Source organism: Ailuropoda melanoleuca, chromosome 15, assembly GCF_002007445.2.
Source record: "Ailuropoda melanoleuca isolate Jingjing chromosome 15, ASM200744v2, whole genome shotgun sequence".
NCBI lineage: Eukaryota > Metazoa > Chordata > Mammalia > Carnivora > Ursidae > Ailuropoda > Ailuropoda melanoleuca.
In genome coordinates this window covers 16,721,874-16,743,276 of record NC_048232.1, presented here as the reverse complement: position 1 = coordinate 16,743,276, position 21,403 = coordinate 16,721,874, and the positions used below count along the sequence as shown (strand labels likewise).

The 21,403-nt window shown below is 39.7% G+C and overlaps 2 protein-coding genes across 4 annotated transcripts in view; one reads left to right on the top strand and one right to left on the bottom strand.

The window, feature by feature from the left end:
• The window catches only part of NSUN6 (NOP2/Sun RNA methyltransferase 6), a 78,060-nt gene extending 61,814 nt beyond the window's left edge, over nt 1–16,246 (top strand). Inside the window, exons 10-15 of one of the 3 annotated variants that reach the window (XM_034643920.1) lie at nt 5,754–5,902; nt 9,766–9,891; nt 11,438–12,419; nt 13,059–13,117; nt 13,491–13,611; nt 16,113–16,246. In XM_034643920.1, the coding sequence (XP_034499811.1) occupies nt 5,754–5,902; nt 9,766–9,891; nt 11,438–11,650 (488 nt within the window). In that variant the 3' untranslated portion in view covers nt 11,651–12,419; nt 13,059–13,117; nt 13,491–13,611; nt 16,113–16,246. The remainder of the gene's footprint in view (nt 1–5,753; nt 5,903–9,765; nt 9,892–11,437; nt 12,420–13,058; nt 13,118–13,490; nt 13,612–16,112) is intronic. The other 2 variants (XM_034643918.1, XM_034643919.1) reach the window with 2 other exon arrangements.
• The window catches only part of CACNB2 (calcium voltage-gated channel auxiliary subunit beta 2), a 132,152-nt gene continuing 126,715 nt past the window's right edge, over nt 15,967–21,403 (bottom strand). The window contains exons 12-13 of the mRNA XM_034643922.1: nt 19,745–19,930; nt 15,967–17,821 (exon numbers count right to left, since the gene is read on the bottom strand). Of these exons, the coding sequence (XP_034499813.1) occupies nt 17,327–17,821; nt 19,745–19,930 (681 nt within the window). The 3' untranslated portion in view covers nt 15,967–17,326. The remainder of the gene's footprint in view (nt 17,822–19,744; nt 19,931–21,403) is intronic.

Sequence of the window (21,403 nt, the reverse complement as noted above, 5' to 3'; positions counted from 1 at the left end):
ATAGTAAAGATTGCTTTAGAATGGAAATTTGTAATCTTTAATAATCTGACCTCACTTGTTTTTTTAACATCTTTGTTGTGTATCAGTATATACTTCATGTACCATACAATTCACACATTTACTTAAAGTATACAGTTCACTTGTTTTTTTATTCAGTTATGCAGCCATCATCACAATCTAATTTTTGAACAATTTCATTACCTTGAAAAGAGACCTCATACTTTTTTTTTAAATTTTTTATTATGTTAGTCACCATACAGTACATCATTAGCTTTTGATCTAGTGTTCCATGATCCATTGTTTGTGTATAACACCTAGTGCTCCATGCAATACGTGCCCTCCTTAATACCCATCACCAGCCTAGCCCATCCCCCCACCCCCCTCCCCTCTGAAACCCTCAGTTTGTTTCCCAGAGCATAGTCTCTCGTAGTTCATTCCCCCTTCTGTTTACCCCCTTCATTATTCCCTTCCTTCTCCTACCGATCTGCCTGCTATTCCTTATGCTCCACAAATGAGTGAAACCATATAATTGTCTTTCTCTGCTTGACTTATTTCACTTAGCATTATCTCCTCCAGTCCTGTCCCTGTTGCTGCAAATGTTGGGTAATCGTTCTTTCTGATGGCTTGAGTAATATTCCATTGTATATATGGACCACATCTTCTTAATCCAGTCATCTGTTGAAGGGCATCTTGGCTCCTTCCCCAGGAACCTCATACTCTTTAACATTCAACTACTCATTGCCTTACACTTGCACCCTACAGGCTTAGTCAACTCTTAATCTGCTTTCTGTCTCTGCAGATTGGCCTGTTCTGGATATTTCATATAAAGGAAATCCTGCAGGATATGAGCTTTTGTGACTGGTTTCTTTCATTTACTGTACTCTTATTATGGTTTATGTTGTGGTATGTCTCTGTACTTCATTCCTTTTCATGGATGGACAGTATTCCACTGCACAGATTATTATTTATCCAGTCATCATTTGGTGGACATTTGGGTTGTTTACCCTTTTTTGGCTGTTATGAATAATGTTGCTGTAAACATTTGTGTACAAGTTTCTGTGTGGACATAGGTTTCATTTCTCTTGAGCATATACCTGCAAGTCGCATTTCTGGATCATATGGTAACTTGACCTTTACCTTTCTGTAGAACTGCCAATCTGTTTTAAAAAGCAGCTGGATCATTTTACATTTTCAGCAGCAGTATATGAAAGTTTCAATTTCTTCACATCCTCACCAGCATCTGTCCTTTGATTATAGCCAGCTTAGTAGGTATGGAATACTGTTGCCTGGTTTTGATTTGAGTTTCTCTGTTGCAGGTTCCCCTGATGGCTAATAATGTTGAGCATGTTTTCATGTTCTCGTTGGACATGTTATATCTCCTTGTCTAGTCAGATCCTTTGCCTGTTTTTAAAATGAGTTGTCTTTTTATGTTTTGAGTTTTAAGAGTTCTTTATATATTCCAGATACAAGTCTTTTATTAGACATAGGATTTATAAATATTTTCTCCCATTCTGTGATTTGTCCATTCACTTTTTTGATAATGTTCTCTGAAACTCCAAAGTTTTTAATTTGTTGTCCCCTTTATCTATTTTTTTTTGTTATTTGTTTTGGGGTGTCTATAAGAATTTTATAATTTTAGTTCTTATATCTAGGTCTAGAATCCATTGTGAAATAATTTTTGTTTATGGTGTGATGAAAGAATCAAACTTGATTTTGATTCTTCTTCCCATAGATGCTCAGTTGCCCCAGCACCTTTTGCTGAAAGACTGTTTTGCTTTGTTGAATTGTCTTGGTACCCTTGTTGACCATAAATGTAAGGGTTTATTTCTGGACTCTCAGTTCTCTTCTGTTGATTGATATTTTTATCTGTAAGTTAGTAAAGATTGTCTGGATCACTGTAATAGCTTTTTAGTAAATTTTGAAATCAGGAAGTGGGTTGTCTTCCAGCTTTGTCTACAAATAAAGATAGGTCTACTGTTTTCTTTCTAATATGGATACATTTTGTTTCATTTCTTACCTAGTTGTCCTGCTAGAACTTCTAGTACAATGTTTAAGCAGAAGTGGTAATCCATATCTTATTGCTGATCAGTCTTTCAAGTGGTTTAAAACTAGCTATAGGTTTCTTATAGATAACCTTTATCAGGCTGAGGAATTTCCTGTTATTCCTGTTTTACTGGGTGTTTTTAGTCATAAAATAGTGTTGGATTTTGTCAAATGCTTCCTCTGTGTCTATTGAGATGATCTTGTGGTGTTCACCTTTATTTGATTGACTTTCAGATGCTAAACAACCTTGGATTCCTGGGATAAATCCTACTTGGTCATAGTGTATAATCTTTTTCACATGTTGCTAGATCGGGTTTGTTTGTATTTGTGTCCATATTCATAAGAGACACCGGTCTGTAGTTTTCTTTCCTGTGCTGTGTTTGTCGGGGTTTGGTATTAGGGTAATTCTGGCTTCATAGGATGAGTTGGGAAGTATTCTTTTTCCTTCTGTTTTTGAAAGAATTTATCAAGAATTATTATTAATTCTTTTTAAAATGTTTGATAGATTGATCAGTGAAAACATCTGGCTGGGGCTTTACTTTGTGGAAATTTTAAAAATTATTAATTCAGTCTCTTTACTTACTACAGATTTATTCAGATTTTCTTTCTTCTCAAATCATTTTCAGTAGTTTGTGTTTTGCTGATAATTTATGCATGTCATCTAAATTATCTGTACAGCTATTCGTAGTATTACTTTTTAATTATTTTTCTTTCTGTCAGGTCAGTAGTGATGTCCCCTTTTTAATTCCTGATATTAATATTTTGAGTCTTTTCTCTTTTTTTCTTGGTCAGTCTAGCTAAAGTTTTGTTCATTTTGTTGCTCCTTTCAGAGAATTAACTTTTGGTTTTTGTTGATCCTTTCTCTTTTTTTTTTAATTCTCTGTTTCATTAATTTCTGCTGTAACCTTTATTATTTTCTTCTCTATTTTTTAGTTTGCTTTTCTTTTTCCATTGTCTGAAGATGGAAGGCTAGGTTGTTGATTTGAGATCTTTTTTAGAAACTAGCTGTTTACAGCTGTAATTTTCCCTCTAAGCAGTGTCTCACTGTTTCCCATAAGTTTTGGTGTGTTGTGTTTTTATTTTTATTCATGTCAAATCATTTTATGATTTACCTGGGATTTCTTTGACCCATGGTTATTTTGGGGCATGTTTTTTAACTTCCACATATTTGTGAATTTCCCAAATTTCCTTGTATTCCTAACATATTTTCATTCCATTTTGGTGAAGAACAAATGTATGAGTTCAGCCTTTTAAAATTTACTGATCTGTGTTTGTGGCCTCACTTATGTTCTCTCTTAGAGAATGATTCATGTGCACTGGAAAAGAATGTGTATTCTACCATTGTTGAGTTGAATTTTTTTTTTTTTAAGATTTTATTTATTTTTATTTGACACAGAGACAGCCAGCGAGAGAGGGAACACAAGCAGGGGGAGTGGGAGAGGAAGAAGCAGGCTCATAGCAGAGGAGCCTGATGTGGGGCTCGATCCCACAACGCCGGGATCACGCCCTGAGCCGAAGGCAGATGCTTTAACTGCTGTGCCACCCAGGTGCCCCTGAGTTGAATGTTCTATAGGTAATCTGTTAGGTCTCCTTTATGTTGAAATGTTCTATTTCCTTTTTGATCCTGTCCCTGGTTATTCTTTTTATTATGAAAGTTAGGTATGGAAGTCTCCAACTCATTGCTGAATGGTGTATTTCTCCCTTTAGTTCTCCCAGTTTTTGCTTTTTATATTTGGAGGTTCTTTTGTTAAGTTGGGGCAAGAACAGTTGGGGCTTTGGTATTCTCAGCCTGCTGTGCCTGGGCTAGAGCTGTCCATGTATGAGTGCGGGCTGGGTGGAGGAAGGCAGCCCCAGAGTTTTCAGCTACTCTTAACCTGGAATCGAGCCTTTGCAGCATGGGACTTGAGGGGATTAGAAATGCTGGCAGGCCTCTGACTTCCAGTGAATTAACCGTATTTCTTGCCTGGGAGGGTAGGGAGAGAGGCAGCCATGGGTTCCTGGCTGCACCCACGTGAAGTGGATCACTTTTCACTCTGAGCCTCAGGGAAGAGGCTTTGGGGCAAAGGAAGGAACAGATAGTGGCTCAGATACCACAGATACTCACATTTCTTATATTTTCTTTAATAAGTGTTTCTTCATTTGATGTATATCCTAGACATTTTCTAGAGACTTTAAATGGTTGTTTTTGTTTGTGTTGTAATTTTTACCAGTTCTTGATTTTGTTTTACTTTGTCAGGGAAATGAATAACTTGTTGAGAGCTGTGTTTTGGGAGAATTTGCCCACAGGATTAAAAAAAAGTATACAAGGTATTGCAACAGAAAGAATTCATTATAAATTTGTACTAAAGAGAGACAATTTAGTAGAAATAAGTAGTGTAAGGAATCTGCTAAATAGATGTTGAAGAGCTGGAAAAGCAAAAGGAGAGCACTGAGGCATCCTGGATCTAATCACACAGAGAGCACCTACTACCCTTGTAGCTCTTCTAATAAGAGAAAGATAACAGGGGCGCCTGGGGGGCTCGGTCAGTTAAGCGTCTGCCTTCGGCCCAGGTCATGGTCTCCGGGTCCTGGAATCGAGCCCCTCTTCGGGGGCTCCCTACTCAGTGGACAGTCTGTTCTCCTTCCGTCTCTCCCCCTGCCGTGCAGTCTCTTTCTTTCTCAAATAAATAAAATCTTTTTAAAAAGAGAGATAAAGACAGCAGTCTTAGTAGGAAAAGGACAAAACGAAGAATGTGACTATATCAAGAAAAAATACAAATGGCCAATAAAAACAATAATAACCATAAAAATAATAATACTTGAATGAAGATTTTGGGAGAATAAGTATAGTCGTAATGGAAATGTAAATTGGTATAGCCTTTATAGGGCATTTTTTCAGTATGTATCAAAAACCTTAAAAATAATTGTTTACTTTGAAAAGATATTCTGAGACAGCAGGTAAGAAAGCAAGGATGGTTTTGGATGGAGATGAGTTAAATTGATAAGCGCTCCTGTCTGACAGTTTTGCAATCAGAGCAATGTAGGTTATCTTGGTGTGATATTCAGAACATTGCTGTGGTTACTGTAGACAATCAAATGGGTTCCTATGAAAGCAGCAGCAATGTCTCACTTGCAGTTAGATAGCATAATATATAAGCAGACTGTTCAGTTTCATGACTTTCTCCAGTAACACTTAAATAGCTCAGAAGTTAGTGGAAAGTTATTCAAGTGAATGCAAAGGGAAACCTGTGGAAGATTGGATGCAAGGAGATACTGACTTACTCTGGAGCATAGCCTTGCTGATGGCCCAGAAGCAAGGAGAGTGAGGAACCTCAGAACCAGTGGATTTGACTAGAACCTAACAGGTACTCTTCTTTTCTGGGGCTGTCTGCAGTAGGGATTGCCAAGAGAAGTGTCAGCTCTCAGGATGGCTAGAATTCCAGGGCCTAGCTCTAATAAACTGTGGCTCCTGACATTGTGGGGATTCAGCGTCTCATTTGATTAGGCCTTGATTTGCTCTGTGTCAACAGAATAACCTTCAATTATAATAATCACATTTTTAAACATTTGCATATGTCGGAATTAGTTTTATCAGCTACTTGAAAGGAGAGATTGTTTTTCTTTGTAGTCTAGGTTATGATTTTAAATTCCTGATAATTGTTTCTATCTCAGGAGTTTTCTATTCCAGACCAGTAGGCAGATGGCAAATATGTTTATAATTCTCTTCATAGGAAAACCTCCATTCTTACCAGAATCTTTTGACCGAGTTCTTCTTGATGCACCATGCAGTGGGATGGGACAGAGACCAAACATGGCTTGTTCTTGGACTTTGAAAGAAGTGACTTCATATCAGCCTTTACAGAGAAAACTCTTCACTGTGGTATGTGATGATACTTTGATGTGAAAGAAAATTGACCTTTGTTGTTTGGTGTTTCAAAGACCGAGAGCAGTGTTCATAGCAGCATTTTTCACAATAACCAAAGTGTGGAAACAGCTCATCAAGAGGTCCATCAGGAGGTGAAAGGATAAGCAAAATGTGGTGTATACACAGAATGGAATATTATACAGCCTTACACCGGAATGAAATTCTACAACACGAATGAACTTTGGAAACATTCTGCCAAGTGATAGAAGCCAGACACAGAAAGACAAATATTGTCTGTTTCCATTTATATAATGGAACTAGAATAGGAACATTCATAGAGACAGAAAGTAGACTAGAGGTTACCAGGGCTGGAGGGACAGGAGAATGGGGAATTAGTGATAATGGGTACAGAGTTTGAGTTTGGGAAGATGAACAGTTCTAGTGATGAGTGGTAGTGGTGGTTGCATGATAGTGTGAAAGTACTTCATGCCACTGAACTGTATGCTTACAAATGGTTATAATGGCAGATTTTATATTGTTTATTTTATCACACAAAAAAGGACAGAGAAACCTAGTTTTTAAATACAAGAAGCTTTCATTTATGTTGATCACTCTTTCATTTAAAGGCAGTAGCAGAATTTCCTCACTGAGACATTTAGTGACTTTCCAGCATTGTGCTATATCTTAAGTCACCGAGCTGTTAACAGCATAGTTAAGAGCTGATGTGTAAGGAAGGGGATATAAAATAAATTACTCTTTTTTATAGGGTTCCTGGATCATCTTAGCATATGAGAAGTAGGAAGTCCAGGGGAAGGAAACACACTGATAAAAAAGAGAAGGGACTATTCGGTGTAGGATATAGAAGAACCGTAAAAACTTTGCCAATTTAACTGGCGTCTAGCACGTTTCAGGAGAAGCCCAAATAGAACATTTGAGGATTTCTTTCAGGCTTGCAGAAATGATTCCGTGGATTTCACAGAATGTAGACAGCATTTGACCAAAGATGACTTCTTCATTTCCCCTTGGCCCTGTAATTATAAGTACATAAACTACAGCAATAACGGATGCACTGTAATTATCCAATCTCTAAAGTTGTCTTTGAGTACATTTCTGCTTATCTGTCTAGTATCTCCTTTTATACACAAAGGATGCACTGGTAGTAGGTTATTTAACTTTTTCTTCTGTACAGTCTTCAAAGAACACATCCCGGAAGCAAACAGGAAAGAAAGGAAGCTTTGCTTATAGCTGAAACCCACTTCGACTTGAAAGTAAAATGAGGACACTGTTTTAAGATTTATTTATTTATTTTTTTTGGAGAGAGACCGAGAGATCGGGGAGCAGGGGGGAGGGGTGGAGGCAGTAGGAGAAAGAAACTCAAGCAGACTCCATGCTGAGCACAGAGTCCAATATGGAGCTCGATTTCACAACCCTGAGAGCACAACCTGAGCTGAAACCGAGGGTTAAGACGCTTAACCAACTGCACCAGCCAGGAACCCCAGGACAGTGTTTTAGAAGACTGGGCTTTTTGGGACACCTGGGTGACTCAGTCAGTTAAGCATCTGCTTTCGGCTCAGGTCATGATCTCAGGGTGCTGGGATCAAGTCCCGCAGGGGCTCCTTGCTCAGCAGAGAGCCTGCTTCTCTCTCTGCCTGCCGCCCCCCACTGCTTGTGCTCATGCCCTTTCTCTCTCTCTCTCAAATAAATAAAATCTTTTAAAAAAATTTAAAAAGAGTGGGCTTTTTGTTCTTTTTAGGTCCTAGGAGAAAGAAAATTTTAAAAGGCTACTTAGTAGTAGTTGCAGTGATGGCAATGAAGAGGAACAGCTGACTGTGTACAGGAGAGAATTTAGAGTGTAGCAGGTTTGCCATTTAGCATTGAGAGGTGTTAATTGAGAATGTGGGCTTTATAATCAGACACATCTTGTTTGGAGCTTTGCTTTTTCCAATAAGTGACTTTAGGTACACTGGTTTCCATATATGAGAAATGGGGATTATAAGTGTACCTAATAGGTTCACCTCATTGGCGTTAGTAACCATACCTCATGGTTATAAGTAAATTGAGAAAATCCATGTAAAATGCTTAAAACAATAACTGGCACACAGTAACAGTTTAAATTTAATCAGCCTACTCTAGTGAAGAAAGCACAAATGTTTACTGTATATAATAAAAATATACTGTATGTAGTAGATATGGTATACTATATATTATATAGTTTATTCCATACTTCTATATACTGCATAGCATATAGTATATAATATGTGTGTCTGTGTGTGTATATATATATATATGTGTGTGTGTGTGTATATATATACATGATAGTGTGTAATAGTATACTATGTATAGTATATATTTTAAAGATTTTCTTTAAAATGTTTTTAAATATCTGGGAGTTTGAAAAGATGAACTCTTATTTGGGAAAAATTCATTTTCTTATAATACCTATTTCCTGATTCATTTATTTACTGGACAAATATTCATTGAGCACCTAACCATAATGTAATATATGCTATTCTGAGTGCTGTCAATATAATAGTGAAAAAAATAACAATCCCTGCCTTACTCATGGAGTGTCTGTTCTAATTGGGGAGGGAAATAAGCAAATAGATGAATAAGCTATTACATATAGTAACAGAGCAGTAATCCCATGGAGCAGACTAAAGAAGGGAGGATAGGAGTGCTGGATTTGAATGGCTGCAGTGTTACCCGGGACAGCCAGGTGCTGGAAAGGTGGCAGAGACACAACGATAAGAAGATTTTGAAGAAGCAGTGTGGAGAATTAGAGTTTCCAAGCTTGTGCACTGCTCCTGAGGTGGGAGTGTGCCGTGTGGGTTCTGGAACAGCAGAGGCCAGTGTTGCTGAAGCAGAGTGAGCGAGATGTGTGAGGTGAGGTCAGAGGGGCAGCCAGAGGCCTGCTCTGGGTAAGGCTTGGAAAACCGCTGTAAGGACTTGGGCTTTGACTCCGAGTTATAAGTCAGGGCATTTGAAGGATTTTGAGCAGAGAAGTGACAAGTTTTTAAAACACCACTCAGGCAGCTGTATGGAGAAGAGGTTATGGGAGGGCAGACAAGGACGCAGAGGGACTAAGAAGGAGGCTGCAGTAATCCAGGCCAAAGACAGTGGGGCTTGGACCTGGATGATAGCAGTGGAAGGAGCCAAATTCTGGATAGATTTTAAAGGTAGAACCAATGGAATGTGCTAATGGATGGGGAGTGTAAGAGAGAGAGAGAGAGAGAGAGAGGCATAAAAGATAATATCGGGTTTGGGGCCTGAAAATAGCGCATCTCTAATAGGTTTCAGGGGGAAGATATGCGTTCACTTTGGGACATGTTGAATTTGATAGCAGACGTATGGAGAAGGCAAGTGAATATGGGAGTACAGAGTTCAGAAAGGAGTATGGCTTAAAAAGTGTACATGTGTGAGTTCGGGGCATAAAAAGTGGTATCTAAAGCAATGAAACTGAATGATTATATTTAGGAAAGTCTTGGTTTAAATGCACTATAACAGCTCCAAGATAGCGAAATGCACCTTGTCTGAAACTCTCTCATTAGAGAATGAATCTTGGGGGCACCTGGGTGGCGCAGTCATTAAGCGTCTGCCTTTGGCTCAGGGCGTGATCCCAGCGTACTAGGATTGAGCCCCACATCAGGCTCCTCTGCTAGGAGCCTGCTTCTTCCTCTCCCACTCCCCCTGCTTGCGTTCCCTCTCTCGGGCTGTCTCTGTCAAATAAATAAAATCTTAAAAAAAAAAAAAAAAAAAGAACGAATCTTGGTCATACAGAACATTTATCCCCAATACTTGAAAGGTATCCTGTCGATTTAAGATCCCGTCACAACTTGGTTTTGCCTTGTGGTACACAGAGTCTGCTTGTGTTTCTGTAGGCAGTTGAGCTGCTGAGGCCGGGGGGCGTGCTGGTGTATAGCACGTGCACCATCACGCTGGCAGAAAATGAAGAACAGGTTGCCTGGGCCCTCAGAACATTTCCTTACCTTCAGCTTCAGCCCCAGGTAAGAATAATTTCCTGTTTTCTCTGTGTAATCTGACAAATTACAGGAACTCTAGCGTGGGGATAAACACAAGGTTGTTATAGGAAGAAATATGTCAAGCAAAACTTCTGAAACAAATACTGCAGTAAACAAGACTGCTTCTCTACTGAGATCCATTGCAGATTGCCCGTAGAGAGTATCCACATCCTAACAAAGTTTGACCCTGGTTTTGTTCCTTGCCGTTGTGTTTAAATGCCACAGAGCTCAGGGGACTCAGGTTAGCGTGCTTCTTTCTCTTGTGGCTCTTATGTTACTCAGAACTCTTTCTCCTAGAAAGTTGTTTCTTCCCTCCTACTCCTGGATTTTGCTGGTATGGAGAATGTTGAGCATTTTTTCTCAAGTTGCATCAAGGCTGGGATATAAGCAAACTAGCCGGGGGGAGGGGTGGGGGGGCAAATGGTTCAGGAATATTGCTTCTTTATGGTTTCTGACATAAACTACGTAACATTTAAAAAGCTTTCTTACACTTTATTTCACCTATCTTGGTTTTTATCAAAAGTATATTGTGACTATATTTTTAATCCATGCTGTTTGAGATGAAGTTTAAATCTGTAGTAATGCTCATATTCAGTTAGATACATTGAACATCTAACTTCAGTACCCTCCTGTACAGAATTCTAGCTAGGTAATTGGAATATATGGATAAAAAGCAATCCAGAGATGGTTTCTAGACTCAGAAAGTAAGGTAATTGCATTGTGGAGGAAAGAAAGACTTCAGAATTCACTTGAGTTTTGTGTGTGTGTGTGTGTGTGTGTGTGTGTACGTATGCATATACACTCAATATATATCAAAAAGAGAAATTCCCCCCCCCCAGATTAATAAACAGTAGGTTTTTAAATAATAAGCATTAAACATAACATTTATGCAGTGGTGACTTGATTTAGGATTATGGATCTTGTGCAGTCGTGGTTCACACATATTACTCAATTCCTTGATTCTGTATTCTAAACTGATTGACGCAGCCTTAATGTATCTCTTTCTAACATTTGTTCTAATACATTCAAAAACAACAACAGAAATCTTTTATCATCCGATTGGTATGGGTCAGAGAAAGGCACCTTTAGGTGCTGAAGGAACTCCCGTCAGCTTTGGGGAGTGTGATAATAAAACTGAATTTTCTTTTCTTGCTGTTATTGATAATAATCCACTTACTGAGTGACCACCATATGCCAGGCAGACTCTTACCTTATTAAATAAAGTCTTAGCACTGAGTATTTTATCTGTTTTATAGCTGAGGAAACAGAGGTGAAGTTGCTTAAGATCACACAGCGGAAACGTGGCAAAGTGGCGGTTCTTGATGAATGTGTGGGTTGTAACAGATACTCAGTCATCAGGTGACCACATATTACTACCCAGAAAAACTGCCTGTCCATTCCACAAAGCTATCATTGGTCTGTTTTTGGAATCGGTGGTACTTATACCTCAGTTTTGTCTTTTAACTTAAGTTGTATGCAGGCGCACTTACCAACGAGAGGATGTTCACGTTTTCTCATTTTCTCCAAACAGGAACCACAGATTGGAGGAGAAGGAATGATGGGAGCTGGCTTAGCATTTGAACAATTGAAACAGCTGCAGCGATTTGATCCATCTGTTGTGCCGTTACGGGACACTGACATTGAGTCTCTCAGAGATGCCAGAGTAGAAGACATGATTTGGCTGGCAAATAAGGACTGTATAGGTTTTTTTATTGCAAAATTCATAAAATGCAAAAGCACATAGAAGGATCCTTAGAAATGAAAATTCTAAACGTTCGCTGTATGGTTTTCTTCTTCTTCTTCTTTTTTTTTTAGCCCAACTGTTGTCAGGTCTGGTAAATGATGGCATAGTTGTTAAGGAAACAGAAAAGGCTGTCAGTGGTTGCACCAGGGACCAAGAGATTTGATCAAGAGACTCTTATTTCATGGAGGAAGTAGTTAGGGGTGGTATGAGATTATATTTTGTGTCTTTAAATAATTTTTTTCTTAAGGATTTAGCATAGTATAAAGAAAAGGAGATGCCTGTGGCTATCTGGAGCATATTTTCATTTGGGGTTTTGTATTTTAATGTGTAAAGAATGTAAGTCATTTTTAATGTTAAAATTTGTGATTGTAAGAAATAAAATGAGCAATATTTAATGTGGTAAAAAAAAAAAGTTATTTGTCCTTGAGTCATAAAGTAGTTCCCTAAGAATACAGGGTATGAGAACTATAATGTGTAACCATAACCGAGCTGAGCATTTTATCAGAGTTTTTCTGCTTACTATTTGATAAATCAACTTTTTTTTTCTTTTAAGATTTATCTGAGAGAGAGAGAGAGACCACGGGAGGGGCAGAGGGAGAATCTTAAGCAGACTCCTTGCTGAGCACAGAGCCGGACACTGGGCTTGATCTCACCACCCTGAGGGCACGACCTGAGCCAAAACCAAGAGTTGGATGCTTAACCAACTGGGCCACCCAAGCGCCCCTAAATCAACTCTTTCAAATGAAGTCTAGACCTCTCCTAAATGCTAGTATGCCTTTACCATGTTTACTTTTTTTCCATGCTTTTAAACTAAAACCTAAAATATTTTCTTTCCTCTGTACATTAAAATTGTGAGAATATTCCACAATTTGGGTACCTTTCATCATCCCTCAGAACACCTATTATACCAGTTAATGTGATATGACTGGGGAGCCAGAAAAAAACCAGCTTCTGGTAGCTGGGAACTGGCTTGGCACTTACAGCTATACCTTATTGTTTTCCTCTTGAACATAAACAAATTCACTGAACACCAACATCAGAGAAAGCAACTGTGAATATGGAGATCAGGACAAAAAAAGACCACTTCATAATCAAATCTGGAATCCAACAAAAACACTAACATTCTAACTGCAAAGGTGACCAGACATCCCACTGTTAACAGCCAATAGTGACTACTGTAATTAAAAATTAATTATAACCTTAGGCTTGCTTCATCCTACTGCTTTTTAGATAAGACATATTAAAATACTCAATACCTAGCCCAGTTTAAAGGCTGTCTCATACAGTGTTAAATACATTTAAATGTTTTAACTTCCATTCGGATCACCCCAGAGTTTCTCAGCCTTAGATATATAAGGTGGACAATTGGGAACATTTGCCCTAATAGTTTCTTTCTTTTCCCTCCTAGGTTTGTGTTCGGAATTTCTTCTGTTGTGTCCATCAAGATGGCAAGGTCTCTGGGATCAGGTAAGATCTTTAGCAGGCCTCTTTGTTGAAGGCGGCTTTCTTGAACATCCTTCTCTGAGGTTGGCTTAGGCATTTCTGTCTTTCCATACACCCCTAGAACCCACTTCTACTGCCCTCCTGGCACTTAACACACTCATTCTTAGGCATGTTCCTTACCCCTCCGTCCCCCCAGGCTTGGGAAAGTTTTGGAGGCAGGAACCCTGTCTTTTCTCCCACTGCTTTAGAGCAGATCATCAATACATGCTTATTGAATGAGAGGCAAGATATTTCAAGTATGTGACTGACTTCTTTATATCCCTCCTTCTGCCTTTTATCCAGTAGATGTCATTGGACTAAAGAGAAGCACTGTTTACCTGTGTAATTCCATTTCTAGGGCTCCGCACATTTCTCCAAACTTTATGTTTTAAAAAATCCATGTCTTCTCATGCTCTCCGCCAAGCCTTATGTGCTCAGCTGGGACGAAGACTGGAGACAGGGAGACCAGCAGCAGACACGTATGTAAACTGTTAATACTGACAAATAGCAAAATACAAGCAATGCAGGCAAAACAAAAGAAAAATATTTGCATATTAAGAACAGGAGGACAAAGAATATTGTTAAAAATGTTGGCTTTGACAAGGAGCTTTCCAGTGGGTTTCTTTCCTTCAAAAATAGAGCAAATTGGAAAATAAAACACATTCAATCTTAAGGGACACAAAGTTAAAAAGTAGAATAAAAAAGGGAGAAAATCTGGGAAACGTGGAGAAGAATATATTCTCTCAGCGTATTTTCGGGTTAACTTAGATATTTCTGAGAAACAAAAAAAAAATTTTTTAATTTAATAGTGAGTACATTTTACTTAAAAATCCTGTGCCACATTTTAAATAGTAAGATGAAGTACAAATACAGCCAGAATTCAATAACTGGCCTAGAGTCATCTAGTTACCTATTTTCCCTGACCATGTGACTCTTGACATATTATTATAAGATAAGAGTTTCCAAGACTAGCAGCAGTATCACTGAGCAAAGGGGGGATAAGGGTAAAGATTTAAATTTGTCATCAAGATGGATCTTCATTTTAAAAATGAAGGAAGAATTAAAAAATCTGAATCAAGAATTGCCACACATGAGAATTAAGGTGGGAGAAAGACTGCTCCCTTTTAAAAGATCTTTACCTTCTGTAAATGAGCATCTTATCAGACATAACGGGAACATCACTAAAGTAACCTCAGGAATTAGCATTGCCCTTACGAAAGATGCTCCACTGTGGGAAGCATTGTTGAAAAGTTGACATATTCTCAACTATAAGAATCATTCCTAAAATGGCAATTAATACTACTACTAATAAACAGTGCAGAAAGCCAGCTCTTTATTTGTTTTATATGAATGACTTTAAACCAGATTTGTTGAACAGTTCAGTGTAGCTGACAGTGAATGTTTAACAGGAATGCATAGCAGACCATGTTAAAAATGTGGCATTGTCCCAAAGTACAACATGACTAAGACATCCTACATTTAGCAGCACCTTTTTGTAACAGTAACTTAAATGAGCAGTAGAGAAAGAGCATAGGAAAAACTGAAATGGGTTTGACAATAAAACACAGAACTATTAAGAACATTTCCATTTCCAGCATTTTCTAGGTTGACTACAAAGATCGTGATTCTACAACTGAGTAGGTTAAGGTTAAGCCTTTGCTGAGTGAAAAGACTAATTTTACATTCCACAAGTCAGTAAAATCTCCCATGGCCCGTGGGATTATGTCTTCATTAACAAATTTAGTACACACTGTTCACACACATGCCTGCTTATACAGTTTTCACGTACAGGTGCTGTCAAATCCTGCAATATAGTTTTTTGAGGAATACTCTGATTTGGACTGGTATGTTTCACAGTAAAGTGAAAAATGAAGAATCCAGGTACAAAATTTTGAAACTGGAATCTGTTAGCATGACTCTTTGAAAGGTATTAGTGGTAGCAGCAAGTAAGATAAATACCAGTTATACTTCAAGAGTTTTAAATATCCCAAAGTCATTAGTTGGGATGAAAGTTTCAGAAATATTTTATACAAGTAACTTTAACTGGAATATGGTTTTCCAATGATATGAATATTTTACATCAAAAATGTATATATTATGACTACTGTTTTTATATTCAATAAATAAATTTGTCAACAGTACAGAGCTAATTAACAAAAATTAATTCTGAGGAAAATGTTCCTTATATTAGCTGATAAAACCCTTCAAATGTAACTCATTTTAAAAACTGAGTTTTCTTGCAGGGGAAAGGAAATAAGGAGTTAAATGTGAAACAGTTTTACTTAGAAAGGTCCCAGAATATTTGGCAAGAACCTGGAATAATCAAAGAAGCAAAACAAAAATAAACTTATTTAACAAAATAATAATTTCATCATGTACAGATCTGAAGTTAGGCAATTATAGCTAGGCATTGTCCAGGGACAAACTTCAGGTGCTAGGTACTTGCACACTAATACTGTCTTACCTGTCCAGTCATAACTGGACAAAAGGTACACATAAGCGACACGGAGAAGGTTGTTTTAGCCTTAGCGTGACAACCACACTGTGAACTGCTTACAGCTGTATCACTGAGGCATGGAGAATAGTATCTTCTGGGTTCCCCTTCAGAGTAGATGTCTAATGGAGGAAGATATTCTTAACGTTTTGTTCACTTCAAGTCACCTCATTTTGCCCTGATTACTTCTGAAGAGCAGAAACTTTGGTTATAAGAAGCACTTCTAGGTTTTGACGGACAGCGAAACTGTTGGAGCTGGTGGCGGGGAATGGAACGAAGGGGTAAACTGAAGGGAGAGAAACAACAGGAACGATAGGCAAGGTTAGAAAAGGAGGTGGGAGACGTTAGAAAAATTTATTTTCCCACGAAATAATTCTACAAGCTGTGTAAACATTTCTTACTAAAACAAATACTCAAACACACAAAGATTGTACATTTCCAGTGAAACACTCACAGTTAAAAATTGCCTGTATTTTTACTCTCTAGGAGCAAAAACAAGGAGCCAGCAGATGAATGCCTTCCTAGTCACCTTTGGCAACAAGCTTCCTCACATTCCCTGACTGCTCAATGGATTCTTAAAGCAACACGTCGCACAATTAAATACAAAGCCAGGTGGGTAGAATTCTAGATATCGGTCTCGAGTCTTCAGCACTCAGCTCCGTCTCAGTCACTCTTACACACTCGTACACACAGACACACTTGCATACAGAGGTCCGGCTCGTATACTCCAGTGCAGTGACATAAGACACTAGCTACTAAGAATGTGTTTGTCACAATCAGTGTGAACTGCATGGATTAGAACAACCTTTGGAGTTTGGTTATATTTACCATAATTTATGGTCAAAATTATAAACTTACAAGGATGGTAAAACATTCAGAAATCAAACCTTTTCAAGTCAGGCAATCACACGTATTTACAGTATGTACAGACTTTCTACTAGAATGGGGATAGGTGTCTAGACGATATTACAAATTTCCTGAAGGTGGGCATTTCTAGTCCCTGTAATTCATAAAGCAAATCTGCTGACTTGGCATTAAGACTCTAAAATAGTGTGATCAAACTGATATATATATATGTATATATATATATTATATATAATTATCATAAGAAGGTGTTTGCAGAAATAACATTTACAAACTATACAGTACACAGTACTAGTACATAGAAAATAGATTCTAACTTTATGATCCCCTTTGTGTAAGGCAAGACTGAATCTGTCCCCAAATTTAGTCAGCCAGAGGTACAAGCAAGAAACAGTGGTCCATGGTTAAATGAATATGCAAATCAGGTGCCTACGTATTAAAAATCTCGAGAATCAAGAAATTCCACTTTTTATCTGGGCCAATTCTGGCTTGCTGGATACATTAATTACATTTTTGAAAACATCAACTATGTTTCTTAAAATACTAATGCCACCTGGATGGCAACAGATTTTGTTCAAGTGGCAGCGATCCCGAACAGTTTTTGAAAAGTCCAGTATACAACCGGAGGACTGCAGCCATACCAGGCGAATTTATAGAGCACTTACAAAAGAAAAAAAAAGTATATTAATACTCTCTATCATGCTATTGCTATTCAAGCAACAGCAATACAAAGTATACAAGACAGATCACGTATGACTGCAATGTAGACCGCAAAGACTGAGTCTGAGGGTGGTGGTATACAAGACGTAAAAAAAAGAAACACAAAAGGGCAAAAGTCACTGGCGGATGTAAACATCCCTGTTCCACTCCCCAGCCTCGTTCCGTTTTCTGGAGATGCCTTCTCCGTCCTTGTCACAATAGCGATCCTTGGATTTATGCCGGCTCCGTTGTTTGTTGCACTCATTGTGGTCCTGCTCTCGGTCCAGGTCCCGGGAACGGTGCCGAGTCTCCCTGTGCCTGTGCTCACTGCTCCCGTGGGGCTCATCTCGGTGGTTATGGTCACGGTGGGGGGCATAGTGGTCCACGTGTTCGTGGGAGTAATCTTCCTTCGGCTCCACGTAGGCAGAGTCTCGACTCTCCTGGGTTTCCGAGTCAAATGTCTCCTGCCTGGAGAGGCCTCGACTCGTCCCGCTGCGATGGCTGTGGTGCTGGGCGGAGGAGGAGGACCGGTGCTGGGACTTCTTGATGGGTTCGGGGCAGGCTGCTTCTTCAGCTTGGGAGGCAGACCGGGCAGGAGCGGAGCGCTCAGTCCTCTGATCCCCTTGAGAACCCTGGCGGGGAAGGGAGCAAACACAGGGTGTGTTAAGAACTAACATGTCACGAAAGCAAGGCTGCCTTTTCAAGGGTTTATTCCCTTGGAAGTTTCTAAAATGAAATCTAACCTTGCTTAGTTACTTCTTTTGGATAACATCCGGTGGCATTTACAAGGTTTGTACTATAGTATATCGGACTTTTTTTCCCCCCTTGATGAATAAATGTAGGGGGGAGGGCATCCTTTTATATGTTCATCCGGGGTTCAAGCCAGATACAGGTCCCTAAGATGTCTCTACACACAACCTCTACTTGAGGTTTCACTACCTCTTCTTGAATACTGGTGGGAACATTAAAATGCTTACGATGTTGGCTTTGGCTTACAGATGAAGGGGAAGAAATAAAACATCAGATGCTTACATACCACTTGGTATGAGGAAAGTCCTACCCTAAGACAGTCTTCTGTATTATTTCAGTAATGCAGCAGCCCTATTGCCATTAGTCTTCCTGAGGCAAGGGGCAGGTAAGCAACTTCTCAAACCTTAGATGCCCAGTAAGAGGAAGAGCTGGAATTCGAACCGAGGCAGTCTGATTGATTCCATGGTTGTGCTGCTGACAGTGTAGAAAAATGCTGTCCTGCCTTACAGGATATGTAGTTAGGGAGTTTATAGTATGATTGTTTACACCGTTTTTCTTATGGGTACACAACTCATGACTCAATGTTTGTCTCAGTTTGGACAGAACTGCTCTTCTGGAACAGGCGCTGTGCTGGGTAACGGCTTGGATCCCAGCCAGGTGACTTAAGGCAGCCTAATTTCTAGAGCTTAATAGCGAGCCCCTCTTACCTGTGAATTAGAGGCTTGAGTGGGGCTACTGGGCAGAGTCGAAGTGGCTAAAGTACGGCTAAGGAGAGGGTTGGGGAGATGGCTGCTGGGAGGGTGGGTGGCCTTCCAATAGGCCTCCAGATAGTCGGCAAGGTGCTCACAAGCATCCTCGAGCTGGTTCTCGTCCAGGATCACATCAAACAGCTCCTGCAGAGGCAAACATTCCCGGTGACACACTTACACCAGCCCAGCACAGACTGCGTTTCACCCACACTCAGAAAAAGGAAGGGACTCATGAGCTGCCCACTTTGTATTTGCTCCTGTGCTCCTGCTTTCTCCTTTTCAAACTGGCTGCATGTCCTGTTGAGTCAGATTGTGTCTGTCTACCTCATATCATTGCTGACAACCCAAGAGCAATGAGCAGAAAGTGAAGGGTGTAATGATAATTGTTTAGGACATAATAGAAAAGAGANCTTTTTTTCCCCCCTTGATGAATAAATGTAGGGGGGAGGGCATCCTTTTATATGTTCATCCGGGGTTCAAGCCAGATACAGGTCCCTAAGATGTCTCTACACACAACCTCTACTTGAGGTTTCACTACCTCTTCTTGAATACTGGTGGGAACATTAAAATGCTTACGATGTTGGCTTTGGCTTACAGATGAAGGGGAAGAAATAAAACATCAGATGCTTACATACCACTTGGTATGAGGAAAGTCCTACCCTAAGACAGTCTTCTGTATTATTTCAGTAATGCAGCAGCCCTATTGCCATTAGTCTTCCTGAGGCAAGGGGCAGGTAAGCAACTTCTCAAACCTTAGATGCCCAGTAAGAGGAAGAGCTGGAATTCGAACCGAGGCAGTCTGATTGATTCCATGGTTGTGCTGCTGACAGTGTAGAAAAATGCTGTCCTGCCTTACAGGATATGTAGTTAGGGAGTTTATAGTATGATTGTTTACACCGTTTTTCTTATGGGTACACAACTCATGACTCAATGTTTGTCTCAGTTTGGACAGAACTGCTCTTCTGGAACAGGCGCTGTGCTGGGTAACGGCTTGGATCCCAGCCAGGTGACTTAAGGCAGCCTAATTTCTAGAGCTTAATAGCGAGCCCCTCTTACCTGTGAATTAGAGGCTTGAGTGGGGCTACTGGGCAGAGTCGAAGTGGCTAAAGTACGGCTAAGGAGAGGGTTGGGGAGATGGCTGCTGGGAGGGTGGGTGGCCTTCCAATAGGCCTCCAGATAGTCGGCAAGGTGCTCACAAGCATCCTCGAGCTGGTTCTCGTCCAGGATCACATCAAACAGCTCCTGCAGAGGCAAACATTCCCGGTGACACACTTACACCAGCCCAGCACAGACTGCGTTTCACCCACACTCAGAAAAAGGAAGGGACTCATGAGCTGCCCACTTTGTATTTGCTCCTGTGCTCCTGCTTTCTCCTTTTCAAACTGGCTGCATGTCCTATTGAGTCAGATTGTGTCTGTCTACCTCATATCATTGCTGACAACCCAAGAGCAATGAGCAGAAAGTGAAGGGTGTAATGATAATTGTTTAGGACATAATAGAAAAGAGATGTAGAAAAAAGTATAATCTGAATAGTACAGGAAGAGGCCTGGTTTTGACACAGAGACTATGAAAAAAGTCTTGGAAATTACTGAGGCAAGATGAGGACATGAAATTTGGCAGAAAAAAAGCTGAAACCACTAATGATTTGACAGGGTCCAAACTTCAAAATATGCCAAGCGATAAAAAATATCATAATTCTTACAGCTTCTGATATACCTGCCTATCAGAACAAAAACCTAGAGGTTATCTGCAGTCCCAGAGCATGATATGTGGAGGGGGAATGGGTTCAGGTTTCAGAAGTGAGCTAACTGATGGTGTAGATTTTTTTTTTTTTTTAACATGGTCTCAAATCAATTTCTCAGTTATTAAGAACCAATAACTATTAGGAGCAAATAATAAATCCATTTTATAATGTAGGATACTAATTAGATATTAACAAAGCGAGATCACCACTGAACGCCCTGGAACTTTCTGTAACCCGTGATCTAGACAAGTGCCCATGGGAAGAGGTAGTACAGTTCACTTCTTGGGAATGAAGACCATGGCTCAGTGGGGAGAATTCTCTCCCCTGACACCCGTACACCTGTCTGGTTTTTGTTTGTTTGCCTTCTAAATATAATGCCAGGTCTGATGTCTTCGGCTGGATTATACCGTACATAGAGATGACTTACCGGGGGACACTGAGCCAGTTTATCAGCTGCTACCATCTGGACATTGAGGTGTTTAGCTTGAGATTTCCCTCGAGATTTTATTAACCTTTGTAAAACCTGTGAAAGATTTAACAGAAGAATATATGCACTCAGGTGAGGAACAAGGTTTGTAATTCACTCTAGGGCCTTTTTACATATAGCACAAATGGTTTATAATAGATTGAGCTATAAAACATATAAGATTATNGAGAGGGTTGGGGAGATGGCTGCTGGGAGGGTGGGTGGCCTTCCAATAGGCCTCCAGATAGTCGGCAAGGTGCTCACAAGCATCCTCGAGCTGGTTCTCGTCCAGGATCACATCAAACAGCTCCTGCAGAGGCAAACATTCCCGGTGACACACTTACACCAGCCCAGCACAGACTGCGTTTCACCCACACTCAGAAAAAGGAAGGGACTCATGAGCTGCCCACTTTGTATTTGCTCCTGTGCTCCTGCTTTCTCCTTTTCAAACTGGCTGCATGTCCTATTGAGTCAGATTGTGTCTGTCTACCTCATATCATTGCTG